This window comes from Caretta caretta, chromosome 7 (genome assembly GCF_965140235.1).
Source record: "Caretta caretta isolate rCarCar2 chromosome 7, rCarCar1.hap1, whole genome shotgun sequence".
In the NCBI taxonomy this organism is placed as follows: Eukaryota; Metazoa; Chordata; order Testudines; family Cheloniidae; genus Caretta; species Caretta caretta.
In genome coordinates this window covers 1,010,461-1,031,442 of record NC_134212.1, presented here as the reverse complement: position 1 = coordinate 1,031,442, position 20,982 = coordinate 1,010,461, and the positions used below count along the sequence as shown (strand labels likewise).

The following is a 20,982-nucleotide window of genomic DNA, read 5'->3' as shown; positions in this document are numbered from 1 at the left end:
GTTTAGTCTGGAGAAGAGAAGACTGAGAGGGGACATGAGAACAGTTTTCAAGTACATAAAAGTTTGTTACAAGGAGGAGGGAGGAAAATTGTTCTCGTTAACCTCTGAGGCTAGGACAAGAAGCAATGGGCTTAAACTGCAGCAAGGGAGGTTTAGGTTGGACATTAGGAAAAACTTCCTACCTGTCAGGGTGGTTTAGCACTGGAATAAATTGCCTAGGGAGGTTGTGGAATCTCCATCATTGGAGATTTTTAAGAGCAGGTGAGATAAACACCTGTCAGGGATGGTCTAGATAATACTTAGTCCTGCCATGAGTGCAGGGGACTGGACTAGAGACTTCTCGAGGTCCCTTCCAGTTCTATGATTCTATGAATGGTGTGGCCCCAGTCTAAGATGGACTCCACCCCATGGCGGGCTGGGAGCTGGGTCAGCAGGTTGGAACAGGGGGGCTGGGAGTCAGGACTCCTGGGTTCCATCCCCAGCCCTGGAAGAGGAATGGGGATCTAGTGGGTTAGAGCAGGGCGGATGGGAGCCAGGACTCGTGGATTCTGTTCCCAGCTCTGGGATGGGGTTAGAGCAGCGAGTCAAGACTCTTGAGTTCTTGTCCCAGCTCTGCCAGTAAGTCTCCAGTGATGTTGGCCAAGTCCTTTCCTCCCTCCATGCCTCAGTTTCCCCATTTGAAAGATGGTGCTAGAAGCCCTGCCCTTCTGAACTCCAGGACACAGCACTCTCTGAGCCCCTGGCCGGAGCGGGGGGATGCACAGGTCCAGCAGAGCTAGTGCTTTATGCTGGTTTCTGCTGGCTGTCCCCACGCAGGGGCCCAAACTGCTCTGCCCCACCCACCCCGTCTGCTCTGCCCTGCCCTCCCCCTCCGGGCACCGCTCTCCCTTCTTGGCTCTCGGCCTCCCCTGCACTGATCCCTGGGGATTAGCTGCCAGGCCCCTCTGCAGCCGGCAGTGTTGCCCAGCACTGGGCTCACAGCCCTGGCCCATCACATGCTCTGCAAATCCCTTGGAGATTGGGGTCATGGGGCTCTGCTGGGTGGCTGCAGGGAGGCCAGGGGCGGGGCTGGGAGCAGCTGTGCTGTGGGGTGAGACACATTTTACAGAGGTCTGTGGGTCTCCTGTGGGTCCCTGAGGGGCCCAGGTGCTGCCCATGCCTCCCCCAGCCAGCTCCCAGCTGCTCTTCCGCCCGAGATGCAGGTTGGGTCCGTGTCTTCTCCGTGCTGGGGGGTGGGGACACTCATGGCGGAGGTGCCCATTTCCCAGGGGCAAGGGCAGCAGGAGGGGGAGGTGCCCTCTTCCTGGGGTGCTGGGGTGTCTGTGGCTCTGCGCCCTGACCTGCCTAGAGAGGAGAAAGGGCTCGGTGCCCAGGGCACAGAGGTGTGAGAGCAGGGGGTTGCATGCTGGGGTCAGCGTGTGCAGGAATGAGCAGGTGTGTATCTACACACACGTGGGGGGTGCACTCGGGGGCTGTGATTGTGCGGAGGGGTGTGAGTGGGTGTGCGCGTGCAGGAATGACACGTGTGTATCTACATACATGTGGGGGGTGCTGAAGTTTCTGTGAGGCTGCACGAGTGGAGGAATTGCGTTGTCGACATGATGTTCTTTTGCCAGTGCCTGTTTGCCGGGTGTGTTGCGTTGCAGAGTGGGTGTTGTTTGCCCCTTCGGCACTACTGGGGCCCTGCACTGCAGCAGCCGGGGGGAGACTGTCAGCTCCCGCCAGCCCGGGTCCTCATCTGAGAAGCGAATCGTCCAGACAACAGCTGGCTCCTGAAGGTGCAACATTCGCTGCTTGGGGGACCGGCTGCGTCAGGCCCTGCCCTGCAGGTCACCTTCCCCGTGGGGTCACGGAGCCCCGCGCTGCTCCCCGCTACTGGCGGGCTCAGCTCCAGCTCTTGCATGCGACGCCCTACGAAGAGGGCAGGAGCTGCTTGTTTCCCCTGGGGCAGCCCCCGCTCAGGGCTGGCCATGCTGGCAGGGCGGCATGGGCAGGCAGGCTGTCCTGTAGACACACAGCTCCGTTCTCCAGGGCCTGGGCACTACAGTCCCCCGTTTGTAAATGGCAGGATGAGACGTGAATTGTTTGCAAATTATCTCACACAGGCTGCAGCCCCGGGGACCCGCCACAGAATCCGCTTCTTCCAGGATTCCCTAGCACTGTGGCCTGCTAACCCTATGGGGGGGTGTCACGGAGTGTGGGGGAGTCCAGGCCCTGCACCCCTCTTCCTGGGATTCACTGAGACTCTCAGCCAGCCAGTAAAACAGAAGGTTTATTGGACAACAGGAACACAGTCCACAACAGAGCTTGTGGGTACCCCCAGGACCCCTCAGTCACGTCCTTCTGGGGGAGCAGGGAGCTTAGACCCCAGCCCTGGGGTTCCCTGCGTTCCTCCACCCAGCCCCAAACTGAAACTAAACCCCCCCAGCAGGCTCCCTCCTGCAGCCTCTGTTCACATTCCTGGGCAGAGGTGTTACCTCCCCCTCCTGGCTCAGGTGACAGGCTCTCAGGTCTCCCCTCCCCAGGGCACATCCACCCCCCTCCCTGCTGTGTCACATCGTCACGGGGCGCGGGGGGCTCTGGCCTGCCCGCTGGCCTACGTGACGGTTGCACAGCCCCTCAGGCAGCCTGGGTTTGGGGTGCAGACACACCCGGAGTGTCACAGTTACACACAAGGTGGACAGATTGTTTGGCGGACGTAAACACCTATTAAGGGAGCTTTCGCGGTGCCTTGGCCCATTCGTGCCTCTCCCCGCCCAGGCCAACGAGGGCATGAGTGGGGTTCCGCTTGTGTCTTTCTTAAACCCATGAGTTTTGGTGTCTAGCAAAGTGGGGAACTGACGCTTCCAGGCTCTGCTCCTGCAGGTTCTGGGCAGGCTCCTGGGAGGAGGAGGACGGAGAGGTCAGAGGGATCATTTGGGGAAGTGCTTGCCCCCAGGCCATGGGGGGCTCTTATCTCTTATCATTTTCCTGTGAGTGCCTTCGAAACCCCAGTGACTGTCAGTCTGAGCTCAGAGCTGGCGCTGGGGTGCTGCATGGCCGGGGTGAGGTGCCCACATGTTGTGTGCTGGGGGGGTTGATCAATGCATCAGTGGAGATGTGGCTGCAGGTTTTGCACCTGTTCTGGCAGCTTTAAGTGTAAGTCACCCACTTAGACAGACAGACGGGCAGAAAGAAAGACGGCTCGGCAGACATCCTTAAAGCCTGTCCAAACCCTGGGCTCCCCCTCCCCCCTGCCCTGCCGGTGCCCCTCACTCCCGACCCGCAGCCCCTGCTAGCCCGGCCCTGCCCCCCAGCCCTGCCTCACTCCCGCCCCCCCCAGCTCTGCCGGTGCCCCTCACTCCCGACCCACAGCCCCCTGCTAGCCCCAGCCCTGCCCCCCAGCCCTGCCTCACTCCCGCCCCCCCAGCTCTGCCGGTGCCCCTCACTCCCGCCCCCCTGCCCCCCCCAGCTCTGCCGGTGCCCCTCACTCCCGACCCGCAGCCCTGTCGGTGCCCCTCACTCCCGCCCCCCTGACCCCCCCCCCGCTCTGCCGGTGCCCCTCACTCCCGACCCGCAGCCCTGCCGGTGCCCCTCACTCCCGCCCCCCTGACCCCCCCCGCTCTGCCGGTGCCCCTCACTCCCGACCTGCAGCCCTGCCGGTGCCCCTCACTCCCGCCCCCCTGACCCCCCCCAGCTCTGCCGGTGCCCCTCACTCCCGCCCCCCTGCCCCCCCCAGCTCTGCCGGTGCCCCTCACTCCCGACCCGCAGCCCCTGCTAGCCCAGCCTTGCCCGTGCCCCTCACTGCCGCCCCTCTCGCCCACCGCCCCGGGGCCCTCCACATGCCTCAGTCCCCCTCGTTTCTACCCCCGTTGCTCCGGCTCGGGGCAGGTTGAAGCCCACGTGGCCCGTGACTAATCCCGGCGCGGGGGGGCCCGGGCGGCAGCAGCTGGTGCCGCGGCACGTGACTGGAGCGGCCCGGGCTCCCCCGCAGCGCCGGAGCCAGGAGCCAGGTGAGGGGCTGGGGGCGGGAGCCGGGAGCCCCGGGGCCACGGTGATGGGCGGGGCGGGGCCTCGCTGCGGAGCCGCAGGAGCGGAGGCTCCAGGTGAGGGGAGGCGGCCCCGGGGGGGCTTTGTGCTGCCCCCCCCACCCTGAGGGGGCCGGGACTGGGGCGGGCCGCGCTGGGCACCGGCCCCTGCTTCTGCCGGGCGGACGGGGGGGTTCTGGGGCGGGAAGGGGGGGTGTGGGAGTTGCATGGGGAGGGACGGGGCGGTTCTGGGGCGGGAAGGGGGGGTGTGGGAGTTGCATGGGGAGGGACGGGGGGGTTCTGGGGCGGGAAGGGGGGGTGTGGGAGTTGCATGGGGAGGGACGGGGGGGTTCTGGGGCGGGAAGGGGGGGTGTGGGAGTCACGCTGGGGAGGGACGGGGGGATCTGGGGCCGGAAGGGGGGGTGTGGGAGTCGCACTGGGGAGGGACGGGGGGGTTCTGGGGCGGGAAGGGGGGGTGTGGGAGTCGCACTGGGGAGGGACGGGGGGGTTCTGGGGCGGGAAGGGGGTGTGTGGGAGTTGCATGGGGAGGGACGGAGGGGTTCTGGGGCGGGAAGGGGGGGTGTGGGAGTTGCATGGGGAGGGACGGGGGGGTTCTGGGGCGGGAAGGGGGGGTGTGGGAGTTGCATGGGGAGGGACGGGGGGGTTCTGGGGCGGGAAGGGGGGGTGTGGGAGTTGCATGGGGAGGGACGGGGGGGTTCTGGGGCGGGAAGGGGGGGTGTGGGAGTCACGCTGGGGAGGGACGGGGGGATCTGGGGCGGGAAGGGGGGGTGTGGGAGTCGCACTGGGGAGGGACGGGGGGGTTCTGGGGCGGGAAGGGGGTGTGTGGGAGTTGCATGGGGAGGGACGGAGGGGTTCTGGGGCGGGAAGGGGGTGTGTGGGGGTTGCGCTGGGGAGGGATGGGAGATGCAGGGGCTGAGGGGATGGGGGGGTTATGGGGCAGGGAGGGGGGATGTGGGGGTCTGGCACGTTCTCCTGGTGAGGTCGTACAGCATCCTAGCCCCTGGGGACAACACAGTGCTGACTCAGCCCAGCCACGCTGTTCGTGAAAGCTGAGCTAATGCCTGGGTGTGCTCCCCGCATGCCTGGGCACACCCTGCACGCTACCCGCCCAGCAGCCCCTCACTGCCCTGCCTGGGCACATTCTGGCCAGCTGGGGCCTTGGGTGCACACCAGGCCCAGGGCGGCTGGAGAGAGGCAGAAAAGAGAGTCAGAGAAAAGTGGGGCTGGAAGGGACCTGGAAAGGTCATCAAGTGCAGCCCCTGCACTGGGGCAGGGCCAAGTAACCCCGGACCATCCCTGGCGGGGGTTTGTCTAACCCGTGCTCAAAACCCTCCAGTGACAGGGATCCCACAGCCTCCCCTGGAAGCCTATTGCAGAGCTTAGCTCCCCTCAGAGGGAAAAAGGGTTTCCAAATATCTACCCGAGATCTCCCTGGCTGCAGATTGAGCCCATCACTTCGTGTCCTGCCTTCCGTGGACATGGAGAACAATTGATCCCCGGCCTCTTCAGAACAGCCCTTAACAGACGTGAAGACTGTTCTCCGGTCCCTCTCAGTCCTTATCTCTCCAGGTTGACAGGTCCTGGTTTTAAACCTTTCCTCACAGGGAGGTTTTCTAAACTTTTCATCATTTGTGTTACTCTGCCCTGGATTCTCTCCAGTTTGTCTGCATCTGCCCTACAGTGTGGCCCCCAGACCTGGACACAAACCCCCACTGAGGCCTCGCCAGTGCCAAGCAGAGCTGGACAATCACCTCCCGTGTCTGACACGCTCCAGCTAATGCCCCAGAATGACACCAGCCCTTCTCCCAGCTGCAGCTGGAGGCTGATGTGTAGTGCAGGACCCCCAGGCGGGGAGCCAAGAAGGGCAGCACCAGTCCTCACTAGCTATACACCTCACCTCAGAGCTTCCAGGCCAGCCCCGCCATAAGCTGGGGCCTTGCTTATGGATCCCAGGCGGGAATTCCCCGGTGTCCGAGCTGGCAGCCACTGCTCTCTTCGCATCTTTGCTGGCTGCCTATCCTTTTGCTCTGAGATGTGGGGCGAACGGCCCTGCTGGGCTGGGCTCCATGGCTACGGGGACAGTAGCACCAAAGCCAAGCTGCTGATGGCAGCATTTGCCTGACCTAAGACCTGCCATGCCCACCAGAGGCAGCCTGGGCCCAGCTGGAAACAGGCCAGGGAGAGGAGGGGCGTGGGGCATCCCTGGCCAGCCTTGCCCGGCGGCTGGGCAGCAGGAGCTGGGGCGTGGCATGTGCGTGCTTGAGGGCAGTGTCTCTCCATGTTGCAGGGCAGGGACTCTGCGCCCAGCCATGGGGCAGCCAGGACCTCCGGTGTGGGTGATGTGTGGGGCAGGGAGGGGGAACCCATCACTCCAATGGGGGCTCACGCTGCCCAGGACATGTCAGAGGGCAGGGGAGAAGAGCCTGGCTTGGCTGGAGACTCTGTCATTCAGCAACAGGTCTGGGTGTTCATCCCACGGCAGAGCTCAGCCCTGGCCCTTTGGGGGCAGCCCTGGCCCCACAGGAGGTCAAGGGCAGAGGCAGGGTCAGCAGTGCCCAGTGCTTCAGCCATGGTGCTGGTCCCCCCTGCCCGGGCACCCCCAGACGCTGCACTGCCCCAAGATACCCATGAGAGAGGCCAGACCTGGTCAGACCCAAGGTCCCTCCAGCCCAGTGTCCTGTCCCCCGACAGTGGCCAATGCCAGGTGCCTCAGAGGGAGTGAACAGATCAGGGAATCATCCAGTGACCCCTCCCCTGTTGCCCATTCCTAGCTCCTGGCAAACAGAGGCTAGGGACGCCCTCCCTGCCCATGTCAGGCCAGGCCCCGCACTGCCCGGCACAGGCCCTGGGCAGGAGGTGCCTGGGGCTGGAGTTCAGGAGGACCCAGGCCTGTGCTCAGCCTGCTAGCCCTGTGGCGGGGAAGGGTTAACAGCTGTTTCCGATCAGGCGTGCTGGGCTCCATTAGCTGTGCCTGAGCATCCCCATCACCGGGCTGCTGCTGGAGCTGGAGGAAGCTGCCAAGGTGAACTTGGCCCTGGGATGTCTGGGGAGAGGGGCCGGGGCCTCGGGCTGGCCCGTCCCTGCCCTCCCGGGGCCTCGGGCTGGCCCGTCCCTGCCCAGGGGCTGTGGCGTCTCGAGGTGGCCAGCTACAACTCCCGTGCCCCTGCGTGGCGGCCCCAGGGCTAGCTGTCTCTTCCAGCCGGCTGCGGGGGGGCCTGCGCAGGGCACTGCTGTGGGGAAGTGCACAACAGGGTGGTGGCTGTGCATGGTGCCCAGCGGGACCCTCCCCCAGGAGGGCTGATCCCCTCCCCTAGTGGTCCCATGGCCCCCACCTGCGCATGCCGGCTCTGCAGCAGTGGGTGCTGTGGGGACTGCAGTGGGAGCTGGGGCCTTGAGCCCAGCCCTGCAGTAGGGGCTGCTAACAGGGTTCCTCCGGTGGGGAGGGGAACCTTGGGGAAGGAACAACAGGCCTGAGCATCCCCTTCTTGGGGGCCGTGGGCAGACCTCCTTCTCAAGAGGCTGCCTGGTCTAGCTGGGGAGGCTGGGGCCCGGAGCTTTGGCAGGCAATCCAGCAGCTGGGGTCCTCGCAGCATCCAGAAGAGCCCATGTTGGGGGCACATGCAACCTGGGGGTGCTCCTGCATGTGTGCACGGCTCCTGGCTCTGCCTCCGTTGCAGACACCCCCACGCTGGCTGCAAGGCCCGACCCGTGCCCGAGGGCGGAGGGCTGCCTGGGCTGGCTGCTCTGTCGAGGCCAGCTCGCCCTGAGGCTGCCTTTCGCTTTCCCTTGCAGAGTGAAGAGCGAGGAGTTTGCCATGGCGGCTGCAGCGCACCTCCTCGCCTGGAGCCTGGTCCTGGTGCCGGCACTGCTCCCAGTCTCGCCCCTGCCCCAGCCATTCAGCAGCGAGCGCCGCACCAGGCCGCAGGCTGCAGGAGCCTCCTTGGGCCCCGGCTGGGCACAGGAGCTGGCTGGGTGGCCCCTTCTGGGCAGCCCCTCCCAAGAGGCTCTCTGGACCCACCAGGCTCTGCCAGCCCTCTCCCCATTGGCGCTGGCTGCCCCTAGGGGGAGCTTGGTCTTCAGTGGGGCTGGGGAGCCGGACGATGAGCTGTCGCAAGGCTCCAGCCCTGGCCACTCTGCAGCCACCAGCCACAACTCGGGCACCCCCCCTGCCCCAGCAGAAAGCTCTGTTCTCCCACCCCCTGCGTGGCCCCTGCTCCTGGGGGCTGAGGACTCTTGGCAGATGCTGGAGGTACCCCCGGCTCTGGGACCTGCTGGCACTGAGGGGGCTGGGGGCCCTGGCCCAGCCACTGCCGCGTTCCAGGGACACACTGGGCTTGGCTCGGGGAGCTGGCCCCTCACACCCGCACCTGGCTCCGGGGCTCTGCTGTCCCCTGGTTGGGCTCTGAGAACCAGAGGCAGCCCGGGAGCCTTGGCTTTCGAGAGCAGAGAACTGCCCTCAGGCTCGGAGCCCAGGAGCCAGCATCCAGCTTCGCCCAGCCCAGCCAGTCCTCCCGGGGCAGGGAGCGGCCCAGGCCCTGCTGGGCAGGACAGTCCGGGCACACCCAGGCCAATGGTGTCCACCGTCGCCTTGGCGGCCAGGCCGGGCTCCATGGCAGGAGCCAGCAGTGCCAAGTGGCGGCAGGTGGCAGATGCGGGCCCTGGGGGAGCGGGTCAGGAGGGCTGGCCTGTGAGCTGGGCTCCAGGGAAGGGGCAGCCTGTGCCTAGGGCCAATGTCCCCCGGGAGCCCTGGGAACCGCTGGAGCATGCCTGGGGAAAGGGCCAGGCTTCCTACACGCAGGGTTACTCCCACTCTCAGCGCAGGGGCAGCACCCTCCCTCCCTGGGGCGATGCCCAGGGGCTGCCCCCGCACCCCACCGGCAGGGACGGCCAGCCTCAGCCAGAGGGGCGGTGGGTCCCTGGAGCCAGCCTGGCTGCCATGCCCGCTGCTACCTCCCAGCTGCAGCAGATGGCTAGAGCAGGGGGCTCCGTGGCCGGTAGGTGGCCTGGTCTTGCTCCCGCTGTGCTCAGCGCTGGCCAACTGGAGCTTGGGGACAGGGCCTGGGAGCTCCCGCCAGGCCTGGCTCCAGTGCACGGCCGCCTGACAGAGCCGGCTCCCCCGGCACAAGGGAGCCCTGCCTGGAGGCTCACCCCAGCCTGGGCAGAGGGGGCCATGCTGGAAACCAGAGCCCCGGCCTGGACAGAGGGGCTCTCGGCTCATCAGAGAAGCACTCGGCGGGCACTGCCCGGATCCGCGACCCAGGCACCGCACCTCCCCGGGAAAGCTGCTCCTGGTGCAGAACAGGGACTGGAGCATCCCCGCACCAGGCCCGCCCTCTACACCAGCCTGGAAATGTCGCCCACCCCAACGTCTCCTCGCCCAGGTATGTGTGACCAACCCTGGGCTCCCTGTGGCTGGTGGGGGCTGCTCCCAGGGGTCCCCTCTCATCCCTCCTTTGGAGCCACGGGTACCTCCCCATGTTCCCACAAGCCTTCTGTCACCCCCTGGCCGGGGGCCTTGCCCTTTGCCAAAGGCACCGGGACGCCCCTTCTGCTGTCCCGCCCCATTGCTGTGGGCAAGCGAGGCAGTGTCTTCACGGCCCCGGGGGCAGCAGGTGCAGCCACCTGAGGCCCCCGGGCCCTTGGTTCTGTTTCAGGGGCTGCAGCAGAGGAGGAGATTGGGGCCCCGCAGCGAGTCCGGGGAGCTGTGGACCCAAGGGCCCCCGTGAACAACACCTCCACGGCCACCTCTGCCCCCAGCCCGCTGCCTCCGGGGACCACGCACTCAGGTGATGGGGGATCCCGCCCCTGTGACTCAGCCAGCCCTTTTCTCCCACCCCCATGAGCAGCTGGGCCCAGGGGTGCCCCTGGCAGGGCCTGGGCACTGGGGGCTCAGAGATGGTCCCAGTGGGTCCCAGCCAGCCCAGTCCTACCCAGCCCTGTGGAGACTGAGTGCCAAGTTTAGAGGCGCTCCTGTGGGGGGCTGCTGGGACCTGCCTTGCAAGGTGCCCGTGGGAATGTCTAGGTGCTCCCCACCTGGCACCTCTGGGGTGGGGCGGGGCAAGCCCTGTGTCACGGAATGTGGGGGAGTTCAGGCCCTGCACCCCTCTTCCTGGGATTCACTGAGACTCTCAGCCAGTCAGTAAAACAGAAGGTTTATTGGACAACAGGAACACAGTCTGAAACAGAGCTTGGGGGTACAACCAGGACCCCTCAGTCAAGTCCTTCTGGGGGAGCAGGGAGCTTAGACCCCAGCCCTGGAGTTCCCTGCGTTCCTCCACCCAGCCCCAGACTGAAACTAACCCCCCCAGCAGGCTCCCTCCTGCAGCCTCTGTTCACATTCCTGGACAGAGGTGTCACCTCCCCCTCCCCCTCCCGGCTCAGGTGACAGGCTCTCAGGTCTCCCACCCCCAGGGCACATTCCCAGGTCAACACTCCCCCCTCCCTGCTGCATCACATCGTCACATCTCTCCCCCTTTCGAGACTGAACTGAGCGGGGTCACTGAGACCAGTGACCTGGGGAAGTTCGGGGCCCCCTCTCCGGGACAGCGCGTCCGCTATCAGGTTGGCACTTCCCTTCATGTGGACCACGTCCATGTCGTAATCCTGCAGGAGCAGGCTCCATCTCAGGAGCTTGGCGTTGGCTCCTTTCATCTGGTGCAGCCAGGTCAGGGGAGAGTGGTCGGTGTACACGGTGAAGTGTCGCCCGAAGAGATAGGGCTGTAGTTTCTTGAGGGCCCACACCATGGCCAGGCACTCCTTCTCGATGGCCACGTAGTGTTGCTCCCGGGGTTGCAACTTCTTGCTCAGGTACATGATGGGGTGTCTCTCCCCCTTTTCATCCTCCTGCATTAACACCGCCCCCAGTCCCGTGTCGGAGGCGTCGGTGAACACCACAAAGGGCTTGTCAAAGTCTGGGTTTGCCAGAACTGGGCCACTGACCAGAGCCTCCTTCAGCGCCCGGAAAGCCTCCTGGCACTGCTCGGTCCAGACCACCTTGTCTGGCTTCCCCTTCTTGCATAGCTCCGTAATGGGGGTGGCTATGGCGCTAAAGTGGGGCACAAATCTCTGGTAGTGTCCTGCCATCCCAATAAAGGCTTGGACCTGCTTTTTGGTGTGGGGAGCAGGCCAGTCTCTGATCACCTCCACCTTGGCTGGTTCCGGCTTTAGGCGGCCGCTCCCCACCCGATGGCCCAGGTAAGATACTTCAGCCATCCCCACCTTGCACTTCTCCGCTTTTACAGTCAGCCCAGCCCCCTGGAGTCGGTCCAGCACTTGTCTAACCTGGGACACGTGGTCCTCCCAGGTCTGGCTAAAGACACAGATGTCATCAATATACGCCACGGCAAAACTCTCCATCCCCCTCAGGAGCTGGTCCACCAGGCGCTGGAAGGTGGCCGGCGCTCCCTTGAGGCCGAAAGGCAGGGTCAGGAACTCCTAGAGCCCCAGAGGGGTGATAAAGGCCGATTTCAGTCGGGCATCTGCATCCAGCGGCACTTGCCAGTAGCCCTTTGTAAGGTCCATGGTGGTAAGGTACCGAGCTCCTCCCAGCTTGTCTAGGAGCTCATCAGGCCTGGGCATGGGGTAGGCATCAGATACAGTGATGGCATTGAGCTTCCGATAGTCCACACAGAACCGGACCGACCCATCCTTTTTGGGGACCAGCACCACCGGCGAGGCCCAAGGGCTGGCAGATGGCTGGATCACCCCCAAAGCCAGCATGTCCCGGACCTCTCTTTCCAGGTCCTGAGCAGTTTTCCCTGTGACTTGGAAGGGGGAGCATCTTATCGGCGGGTGCGACCCGGTCTGCACCCGGTGGACAGTCAGATTAGTGCGTCCAGGATGGTTGGAAAACAGCTGTCGGTACGGATGCAGCACCCCCCTGACCTCAGCTTGCTGGGCAGGGGTTAGCTGATCCGAGAGGGGAATTGTCTCCAGGGGGGAACCAGCTCTGGTCCCAGGGAATAGATCTACTAAAGGGTCATCTCCCTGCTCCTCCCACTGTCCACACACGGCCAACACCACATTCCCCCTGGCATAATATGGCTTCATCATATTCACATGGTACACCCGGTGGTGGTGCGCCCGGTTCGACAGCTCCACCACATAGTTTACCTCATTGAGCTGCCTGACAACCTTGAAAGGGCCCTCCCAGGCGGCCTGTAGTTTGTTCTTTCTCACGGGGATGAGAACCATCACCGGATCCCCGGTGGCGTAGGCACGGGCCCTTGCCGTGCGGTCATACCAGACCTTCTGCTTCTTCTGGGCTCTGGCCAGATTCTCCCTGGCCAGGCCCATGAGTTCAGCCAGTCTCTCTCGGAAGATCAGGACATACTCCACCACTGACTCTCCATCGGGAGTGGCCTTCCCCTCCCATTCGTCTCTCATCAGGTCCAGGGGGCCCCTCACCCTCCTTCCATATAACAGTTCGAAAGGCGAAAATCCGGTAGACTCCTGGGGCACCTCCCTGTACGCGAACAGCAGGTGAGGTAAGTACTTGTCCCAATCCTGCGGGTGCCGGTTCATAAAGGTTTTCAGCATCATCTTTAGCGTCCCGTTAAACCTCTCCACCAGCCCATTGGACTGGGGGTGATAAGCTGAGGCCCAGTCGTGCCGGACCCCACATTTCTCCCACAAGCACCGGAGCAGGGCCGACATGAAGTTGGAGCCTTGGTCTGTCAAGACTTCCTTGGGGAACCCCACTCGGCTGAAAATGGTCAGGAGCGCATCGGCCACAGTGTCTGCTTCAATGGAAGCTAAGGGCACTGCCTGGGGGTAGCGGGTGGCAAAATCTACCACCACCAGAATGTATTTCTTCCCCGACCGGTTCGTCTTGCTCAGAGGTCCCACGATGTCCATGGCCACCTTCTGGAAAGGTTCCTCTATGATGGGCAAAGGTCTCAAAGCCGCTTTCCCCTTGTCCCGGGCCTTCCCCACCCTCTGACAGGGGTCACAGGATCGGCAATACTGCCGGACCCTGGTAAAGACCCCGGGCCAGTAAAAGTTCTGTAGCAACCTCTGCCGGGTGCGCCGGATTCCCTGGTGCCCTGCGAGGGGGATGTCATGGGCCAGGGACAGTAGCTTGCGGCGATACTTCTGGGGGACCACCAGCTGCCTCCTGATCCCACAGGACTCTACTTCCCTTGTGGGAGCCCATTCTCGGTACAGGAACCCCTTCTCCCACAGGAACCTCTCCTGGCAACCCCTCCTCATGGTCCGTACCACACCAAGGTCGGCCAGGTCCCTGAGCTTCCGCAAGGAGGGATCTTTCCTCAACTCGGCCTGGAACTCAGCGGCTGGGGAAGGGATGGGGCCCGGTTCCCCCTCAGTGGCCAGGTCTGTGGCCTCAGCCTCTCTGAGCCGTGCCCCTCGGTGCTCCCTCCCCACCAGGGTAGGGTCCTGCGCCTCCGGTGTGGTACCCTCCCCGAGGTCAGGGAGCAGTGGCCCTCGCCGGCTCTGGCTACGGGTCACAACCAGGGCGGTCTGGGGCTTGCTTGGCCAGTCCTCTAGGTCCCCCCCATCAAAACCTCAGTGGGCAAATGGTGGTGTACCCCCACATCCTTGGGGCCTTCCTTGGCCCCCATTTCAGGTGTACCCTTGCCACAGGCACCTTAAATGGGGTCCCGCCCACCCCCGTTAGGGTCAGGTAGGTGTTGGGCACCACCCGATCTGGGGCCACCACCTCGGGCCGGGCCAGCGTCACCTCCACGCCCGTATCCCAGTATCCATTGACCTTCCTCCCAGGGGAACAAGGCACTCTCTCCGGAGGGACAGCCCCGCGCCCACCCTGTAAACCGAGCACCCTGAGTCCAGAGCCTCCAGCCCTCTGGCGGAGCTGGCCGGGGGTACTCTTCCCTCCGGAGCAGGTGGTAAACTGGCAGCCCCCCTTGCCTGGGTCGTCTGCCCCTCGTCCAGCTGGGTCCCTACCCAGTTAACCCTGGGTAGGTTGGGTCTGCTCAGTTTGTCCCTGAGCCCGGGGCATTGGGACCATACGTGGCCTCTCTGGCCACAGTGATAGCAGCTCAGGTCACGTTGGTCCCCTCGAGCGGGTCGGAGGGGCCCAACGCCAGGCGTTCCCCTTTGGAGGGGGTTCTCCCTATTTCCCCGCTGGGAGGCCCCCTGGTGACTCTCTCTCTGCATCGGGGGGGGCCTGTTCTTTTGGGACTCCTCCCGGCTACCCCCTGACCGACTGTTCACAAACTCATCGGCCAGCTGCCCTGCGTGCTGGGGGTTCTCGAGCTTTTTGTCCACCAGCCACAGCCTCAGGTCGGAAGGGCACTGTTCATACAGTTGCTCCAGTACGATTAGGTCAAGCAGGGCCTCTTTAGCTCGGGCCCCAGCTGTCCACTTGTGGGCATACCCCTGCATCTGGTTGGCCTGGTGTAGGTAGGTGACCTCAGGCGTTTTACGCTGACTCCGGAACCTTCTCCGGTACATCTCGGGGGTCAGCCCAAACTCACGGAGCAGGGCCTGTTTGAACAGTTCGTAGTCCCCTGCCTATGCCCCTGTCATTCGGCTGTACACCTCCACGGCTTTGGGGTCCAGTAAGGGGGTGAGAAACTGGAGCCTGTCTGCAGGGTCAACCCTGTGCATCTTGCAGGCATTCTCAAAGGCCGTCAGGAAGCCATCTATGTCCTCCCCCTCCTTCCGCTGGGCCAGGAAGCACTTATCAAAGCTCCTTGCCGTCTTGGGTCCCCCCGCACTCACCGCAGCCGAGGCCCCACTGCTCCTCAGCCTGGCCAGCTCCAGTTCATGCTGTCTTTGTTTCTCCTTCTCCTGATGTTCCCTCTCCTCCTCCTCCTGCTCATGTTGACGTTGTTTTTCATGATCCTCCAGCTCCCTCATTTTCATCTCCCTCTCCCATTCCAGCCGCATCCACTCCAGGGATGGGGAGCTCCGCAGGGAGGATCCCCTGCTGGCTGCCAGGGTCAGGGTGCCCTCGGTATTCGCTGGGCTTCCCCCAACCCCTCCCCCAGGCCTAGGTAGGAAGGGTCTCGGGATGTCCTCGGCAGCAGTCTGACCCCTCCCAGCCCGGTCAGGCCCCAGGGCCCACGCTGCGTCCGCCGGGCGGCTTCCCTCAGGGACAGGGATCGGGTCATCCAAGCGATCCCTCTCCTCCAACTGGGCAATCAGCTGTTCCTTGGTGGACCTCCCGATGCGCAGCCCCCTCTGCCTGCACAGCTCCACCAGGTCGCTCTTAAGGCGTTTAGCGTACATCTCCCTGCTGGCCACTCGCAGGCCGGGCAGCTTTCCACGGTTTCCAGGAAAAGCCCCTCGTGTGCCAGTCCTTCTGGAGGTAACCACCTCTTTGCCAGGGTCGAGCGGCAGACTCCTCCGCCCCTGGGTCTGCTCGCTACAATCCCCCGGGGGACCCTGTTACTGCAAAAGTCCTTCTCTCTGGTCACACATTCCCAGGGGTTAACCGCCCCCTGGAACCGTCTCTCTCTGAATCTTCAGCACGCCTGGTCCCCATCAATCCCCCTTCATTTTACTGCTCCCCAGTCACTTACTGCAGGAAGCGCCGTTCACAGGGTGCAGTACATCCCACGGCTGCCACCAGTTGTCACGGAGTGTGGGGGAGTCCAGGCCCTGCACCCCTCTTCCTGGGATTCACTGAGACTCTCAGCCAGCCAGTAAAACAGAAGGTTTATTGGACAACAGGAACACAGTCCAAACCAGAGCTTGTGGGTACAACCAGGACCCCTCAGTCAAGTCCTTCTGGGGGAGCAGGGAGCTTAGACCCCAGCCCTGGGGTTCCCTGTGTTCCTCCACCCAGCCCCAAACTGAAACTAAACCCCCCCAGCAGGTTCCCTGCTGCAGTCTCCGTCCACATTCCTGGCAGAGGTGTCACCCCCCCCCCGCCCCCTCCTGGCTCAGGTGACAGGCTCTCAGGTCTCCCATCCCCAGGGCACATTCCCAGGTCAACACTCCCCCCTCCCTGCTGCATCACATCCTCACACCCTGGCAGCCTGAACACCGCAGAGCAGGGGGGCTCGTCAGAGGCCTGGCCCAGACAGGAGCTGTAGGGCTGGCTGGGCTTTGGCCCCCAGCCAGGCAGTCTGGGTGCTCCCCCCACGGGCAGTTAGGCCACAGCATGGCTGGAGCCTGGGGGTCACAGGGGGCACTGACGCCGTCAGAGGCACCAGGCTGGTCCCTAATGGGATTGGGGGGGGCAGGGGGCGGCTATATCTGGCTGGGGCTCAGTGACAACTTCCACCAGGGCTGTGACCAGTGATGGTGCCTAATCCCCTCCCCCCCACGGGGATCAGCGCTGGCTCCCGCCTGTGCGCCCAGCCCCCCCATCTGGTTGGGCTTCCCATGGACCCTGATCCTGCCTGGGACAAACCTTCGTTCCTGGGGCCTGCAGCCCCTACCGTTCCTGGGGGGTGGCCCTCAGTGCAGGCCTGGCCCAGCACTCTCTGCATGCTTGGCCCTGGACCCAGTTCTCCCATCTCTGTGATGGGAGCAGCCCTTTCCTGCTGCCCCCAAAATCCACGGGCGGGAGGTGCCCTGCATCAGGGCTGCCTGCAAGAGCCCTGTGGGGCCAGGACCAGGCCTTGGCCAGGTGCTGGGAACAGAAGCAGGTGGAAGCAAATGCGAGCCAGGGCTGGGGACAGGCTGGGTTGGAGCCAGCTCTGCTGAGCGGGAGCCGGAGCTGGCAGCGCCGGGACCTGGGCCAGAGCCAGGGAGCAGGGCCCTGAAGCCCCTGCAGGCCCCGCCTCGCGCAGAGCATGGGTGCAGTGCGGGGGTCTGGCACTTGGGCTGCATGCCCAGAGGCCGGGATGGGGGTGGGGGGATGGGACGTGAATGGTCCAGCCCCAGAGGATTCCCCCCAATGCGAGACAGGGCTTGGCCCAAAGCCCGCAGGGAGCTGGTGGGGGGAGCGGAGCTGGGATCCCTGCTGGTGGTGGGCTCGGCCCTGCTGGGAGCAGGACATCCTGTCGCATCCATGGGCAGCTGGCGACTGGCCCAAGGGCACCTGGGGCTGAACTCGGCAGGGAGAGAAGGACAGAGCCCCTCTCCCTCTCTGCCCCCAGCAGGCCAATCTGGGGGGGCACTTGACCCCGCATGCCCCCCCTAAGTGTCACACCTCTGCTGATGCCCCTCACTCCCGACCCACAGCCTCTGCTAGCCCAGCCCTGGGGTCTCTACTCCCTGCCACCGCCCCTCCATCTGCATTCCCGTGCTGGGGTGCAACAAAGTGATGGTGGGCCTTGAACAGATGGAGGCAGGCTGCTGGGGTTTGGGGCCTTTAAATGGGTCAGCAGCTGGTCTGTGCCAGGGCAGGGGCTGCCCCCCGCCCCAGCACTCAGGTATCTCCCACTGCAGCCCCATGCCCATTGCTGCTCCTGCTGGTGCCCAGCCCCAGTGGGAGGGCTGAAGGGCCATAGCAGGCAGTCCACAGGGGACAGGGTGAGGGGTTCAGGCTGCTGGATGGGGAACCCCGGCACCAGCTGATTGGAAGCTGCTGCAGGATGCAAGTTGCTATGGCAATGTGGATGCAAGGAATGGGGCTTGGATGCAGCGAGCCCTGGCCTGCTCCTGTATCCGCTGGCAGAGCCGTGCAGAACGGGCACAGAGACCCGGGGGTGGGGTGGGGTAAAGGGTCCAGGGGCCCCTCGGCCGGGAGAGGGCTAGTGGGTGGGGAGCAGCCCAGCTGTGGGACGTTCTGCAGGGAGGTGGCACACGCTGGCCCGCTGACGATGTGCTCCTTGCTGTTTGCAGATGGGACCCGACCTCCTGGCCATGGCAGCACCACGGCCCCTGTGCCCACCTCACCCCAGCCCCCAGCCACTCCCCGGCGGGGCCTGATCAGAGTCACCACCCAGCGAGCTCTCCAGCGCCCCCCTCCGCCCGAGCCTGGGCCCAGCCTGCCCGGCCGAGCGCCTGCCTCCAGCCCGCCCTGTCCCCAGGCCAGTGGGGCCTGCAGCCTCCTGCCACGCAACCAGACGCTGCTGCGCTGGGCCGACCTGCAGCACACGCTCGGCTTCGCCTGGGAGCTGCACCTCTATGGCACCGGCTCCCTCTTCCTGCTGCTCAGCCTGGCCTGCCTGGCCAGCCTCGTCGTCTCGCCCGTCCTGGGCCCGCCCCACCTGCCCTACACCCTGGGGGCCAACGCCCTGCTGCTGGCCGTCGGCCTGCTCCGCGCCACCTTCCTCCTCGCCGACCCCTACGGCGCCAGGGCCCGGCTGCCCGCCCCGGCCATGCGGCTGCTCTACAATGCGCCCTTCCCGCTGCTGCTCGGCGCCTTCGCCCTGCTGCTGCCCCCCCGGCAGAGCCTGCCCCTGCTGGCCGCGCTGGCCGCGCTCCAGAGCGCCGGGCTGCTGGGCGCCGACCTGCTCTCGCCCCTGCTGAGCCCCGCCCTGGGCATGGGGCTGCACCTGCTCTCCTGCGCCCTCGGCACCTCCCTCCTGCTGGCCAGCCTGGCTGCGTCTTGGCGGCTGCGGCCCCACCGGCCGGCCGCGGCCCAGCGGGTGTCGCGTGGCTGCGAGGACCCCCAGGAGCTGCCTGGGCAGGGTGGAGCCCTCCCGGGGCTAGGCCCCTGCCCGCGGGTGCTGCTGGGGTGCAGCGCTCTGGGGCTGCTGTGCTGCGGGTTCCAGGCCTACGGGGCCCTGTGGCTGGGGGGGGTGCTGGGCCCGCCGGGGGAGTTCTCCTGGCCCTGGTGGTTCGTGCAGTCCTGGTTCCGGACCTGCGAGCTGCTGCTGGCCTTTGCCCTGTGCCGCGCGGCCTCGCACCCCTTCTGCCAGCGCCGCGGCTCCGCGGACCACGCCTGCTGGGCCAAGCTCGGCCGCTACTTCTGCCCCCACCGCCAGGCCGGGGCGCCCGAGTACCCCAACGACTGCTGCCACTGGGCCAGCGGCGCGCAGGGGCGAGTGGCCAACGGCGACATCCGCGAGAGCCTGATCCGCAGCCCGCCCGAGCAGGTGCCCCTGCGGGCGCTGAAGGACAGCAACGAGGCCAGGGCGGCGGGGGCCTGCTCGGCTGGGGGCTCCCCCTCCTCGCTGTGCCGGCCCGGCCTCAGCCCCCCCTGCCCCGGCGCCGCGCACGGGGGGCACGCCTGCCCTGAGAGGGCGTCGGCCCTGTCGCTGGGGGCGCTGGAGTTCCGCCCGCCCTCGCCCATCAGCCTGAGCCGCAGCATCGACGAGGCCCTCTTCAAGGAGCACCTGGTTCGCGACAGCATCTTCCTGCGCGCCAGCCTGCAGGGCCCCGGGCGCCTGGCACGCCGGGACTCCTGCTCCTCGCTGCGCAGCGGCTCTGCCCTGAGGCCCCTGGCCGAGCCCCCGCTGCCCGCCGAGGCCTGGCCACGCCGCAGCTCGCTCAGCGACCTGCCCTCCCAGAGCGCCAGCCTGCCCCCGAGCCAGGGCCTGCCCAGCGAGCCCCCCACCGAGGGCGCCATCTCGGGCAGCTCCCTCGACAGCTTCTCCGGGGGCTCCCTGAAGATCAGCTGGAACCCCTGGCGGCATGGCCTCTCCTCGCCGGAGAGCTTGCCCCGGGAGGAGACGCCCAGCCGGGCCCCGCTGCTCCCCGAGGAGGCCCCTGGGCCCGGCCCCCCAGGAGGGGCCGGAGACTCTGAGTGCGAAGCCAGGGAGAGGTTCCTGGCACTCAGCAAGCAGGTGGATTCCCGCAGTCTGTCGAGTGACACCATTGAGCTGTGAGGGGCCGGGCCAGGGCAGCCCCTCAGCACAGCGCCTCGGACAGCGGCTGGAGCCCTGCCAGGGAGCAATGCCAGGGGGAGCCCACGACAGGCAGGCCCCCGCATGGCCCTGCCCTGCCTAGTGCCAACCCCCCAGCCCGTCAGTGATTTTTACGTAGCTCTAGTTTCCCAGCTCAGGTTTTGCACCTTGGTCCAGGCTGCACGGGGGAGCTGGGCTAGCCCAGGACGAACCAACTCAGCGGGAGCAGGACGTGCTTTGCCAGCGCACGATGCAGAGCCAGGCCCGGGGGCAGCCCTGGCTCTGGCTGAGCGAGGGCCTGGGCCAAGGCCAGGGAGGAGCCTCCCGCCCAGCGGGCCCGGAGGAGCATCACACCAGGGCTGCTGCAGCATGAGGGGGACAGGTGGCCTTAGCCCTGCTGTGCCCATGGGTCCCCCTTGGCTGAGCCCCCGCTAGGCCAGACCCTAGGGAGCGGCTCCGGGGTGAGGCTGCCCCATGGACCAGCACTGCAGCAGGAGCCACTAGCCCTGACCCTAAGGAGGCAGCCCCCAGCTGGCCCTCTCGGTGCATGCCAAAGGGGGGGTCTGACCACTGCGGGGGGAGGGGGCTGTTGCTGTGGGTCTGTTTGTGCCAAAGAAAGAAATAAACATCCTCACAGGCCCCCGGCAGTGCTGGAGCGATTCTTCCCAGGAGCAGGGCCAGCGGTCTGGGCTAGGGGTAGCCTGTGCCCCACCCCAGGGACAGGGACCAAATGCCTTGGGGCAGGGGCATCCCCATGGGCCGTAACCTGCAATGGGCCATGGGGTTGTGGGGGGGGAGGACAAGCCCTGCCACTGCCTGGAGAGCTGAAGGAAAGGCCCTGCACTATGGCCCAAGCCAGGGTGCCCTGAGGCCTGGCTTGTGATCCCCTCCCCACAAGCCCAAGCCCCCATTCCAACTGCCGCACAAGCCGTTTGCCCCAGGGCGCAGCAGGGAGCGAGCATCTCCAGGCCTGGGGCCATGGTGGGGAGTCTGGTACTGGGGCATGCCCTGAAGCTGGTGGGGGGCAGTTGCCCGGGGCCCCATGGCTCTTCTGTCACCTGGACCCAGCACACACAGGGCTTGAACCCTCAGCTGGCCAGGCTAGTGCATAATCCATCCCCGGGAGCTCCCAGACACATGGAGGCCCTGGCTGCACACAAGCCCCCCCCCCCCCCCCCCAGTTGCTGGCACCCAGCAGGAGGCAGGCTCCTAACCCTCCCCCCCCCCACCCACCCCCAAACCAGGGCTGCCAAGGCACTGACCTGCCAGGGAAGGGGGTGGGC

General features: G+C 65.6%; 1 protein-coding gene across 2 annotated transcripts; it reads left to right on the top strand.

Annotated features, from left to right (window-relative positions):
• The first annotated feature begins 3,936 nt into the window (after positions 1-3,936).
• Positions 3,937-20,338, top strand: PRRT3 (proline rich transmembrane protein 3). Of its 2 annotated transcripts, none has more exons than XM_048856473.2 (4): positions 3,937-3,992; positions 7,821-9,409; positions 9,683-9,814; positions 17,751-20,338. In XM_048856473.2, exons 2-4 carry the CDS (start codon positions 7,843-7,845, stop codon positions 19,679-19,681), a joined length of 3,630 nt encoding a protein of 1,209 aa, XP_048712430.2. In that variant the 5' UTR covers positions 3,937-3,992; positions 7,821-7,842; the 3' UTR covers positions 19,682-20,338. The 2 variants fall into 2 exon arrangements, with proteins under 2 accessions (XP_048712430.2, XP_048712428.2); XM_048856471.2 differs by lacking the exon at positions 3,937-3,992 and adding an exon at positions 6,819-7,050.
• The last annotated feature ends 644 nt before the right edge of the window (positions 20,339-20,982 follow it).

Bases quoted from the DNA above. Each gene is read 5' to 3' on its own strand.
- PRRT3 (XM_048856473.2), top strand. From the start codon at position 7,843: ATGGCGGCTGCAGCGCACCTCCTCGCCTGGAGCCTGGTCCTGGTGCCG. The intron at 9,410-9,682 runs GTATGTGTGACC...GTTCTGTTTCAG, and splicing joins CCCAACGTCTCCTCGCCCAG to GGGCTGCAGCAGAGGAGGAG. The intron at 9,815-17,750 runs GTGATGGGGGAT...TGCTGTTTGCAG, and splicing joins TCCGGGGACCACGCACTCAG to ATGGGACCCGACCTCCTGGC.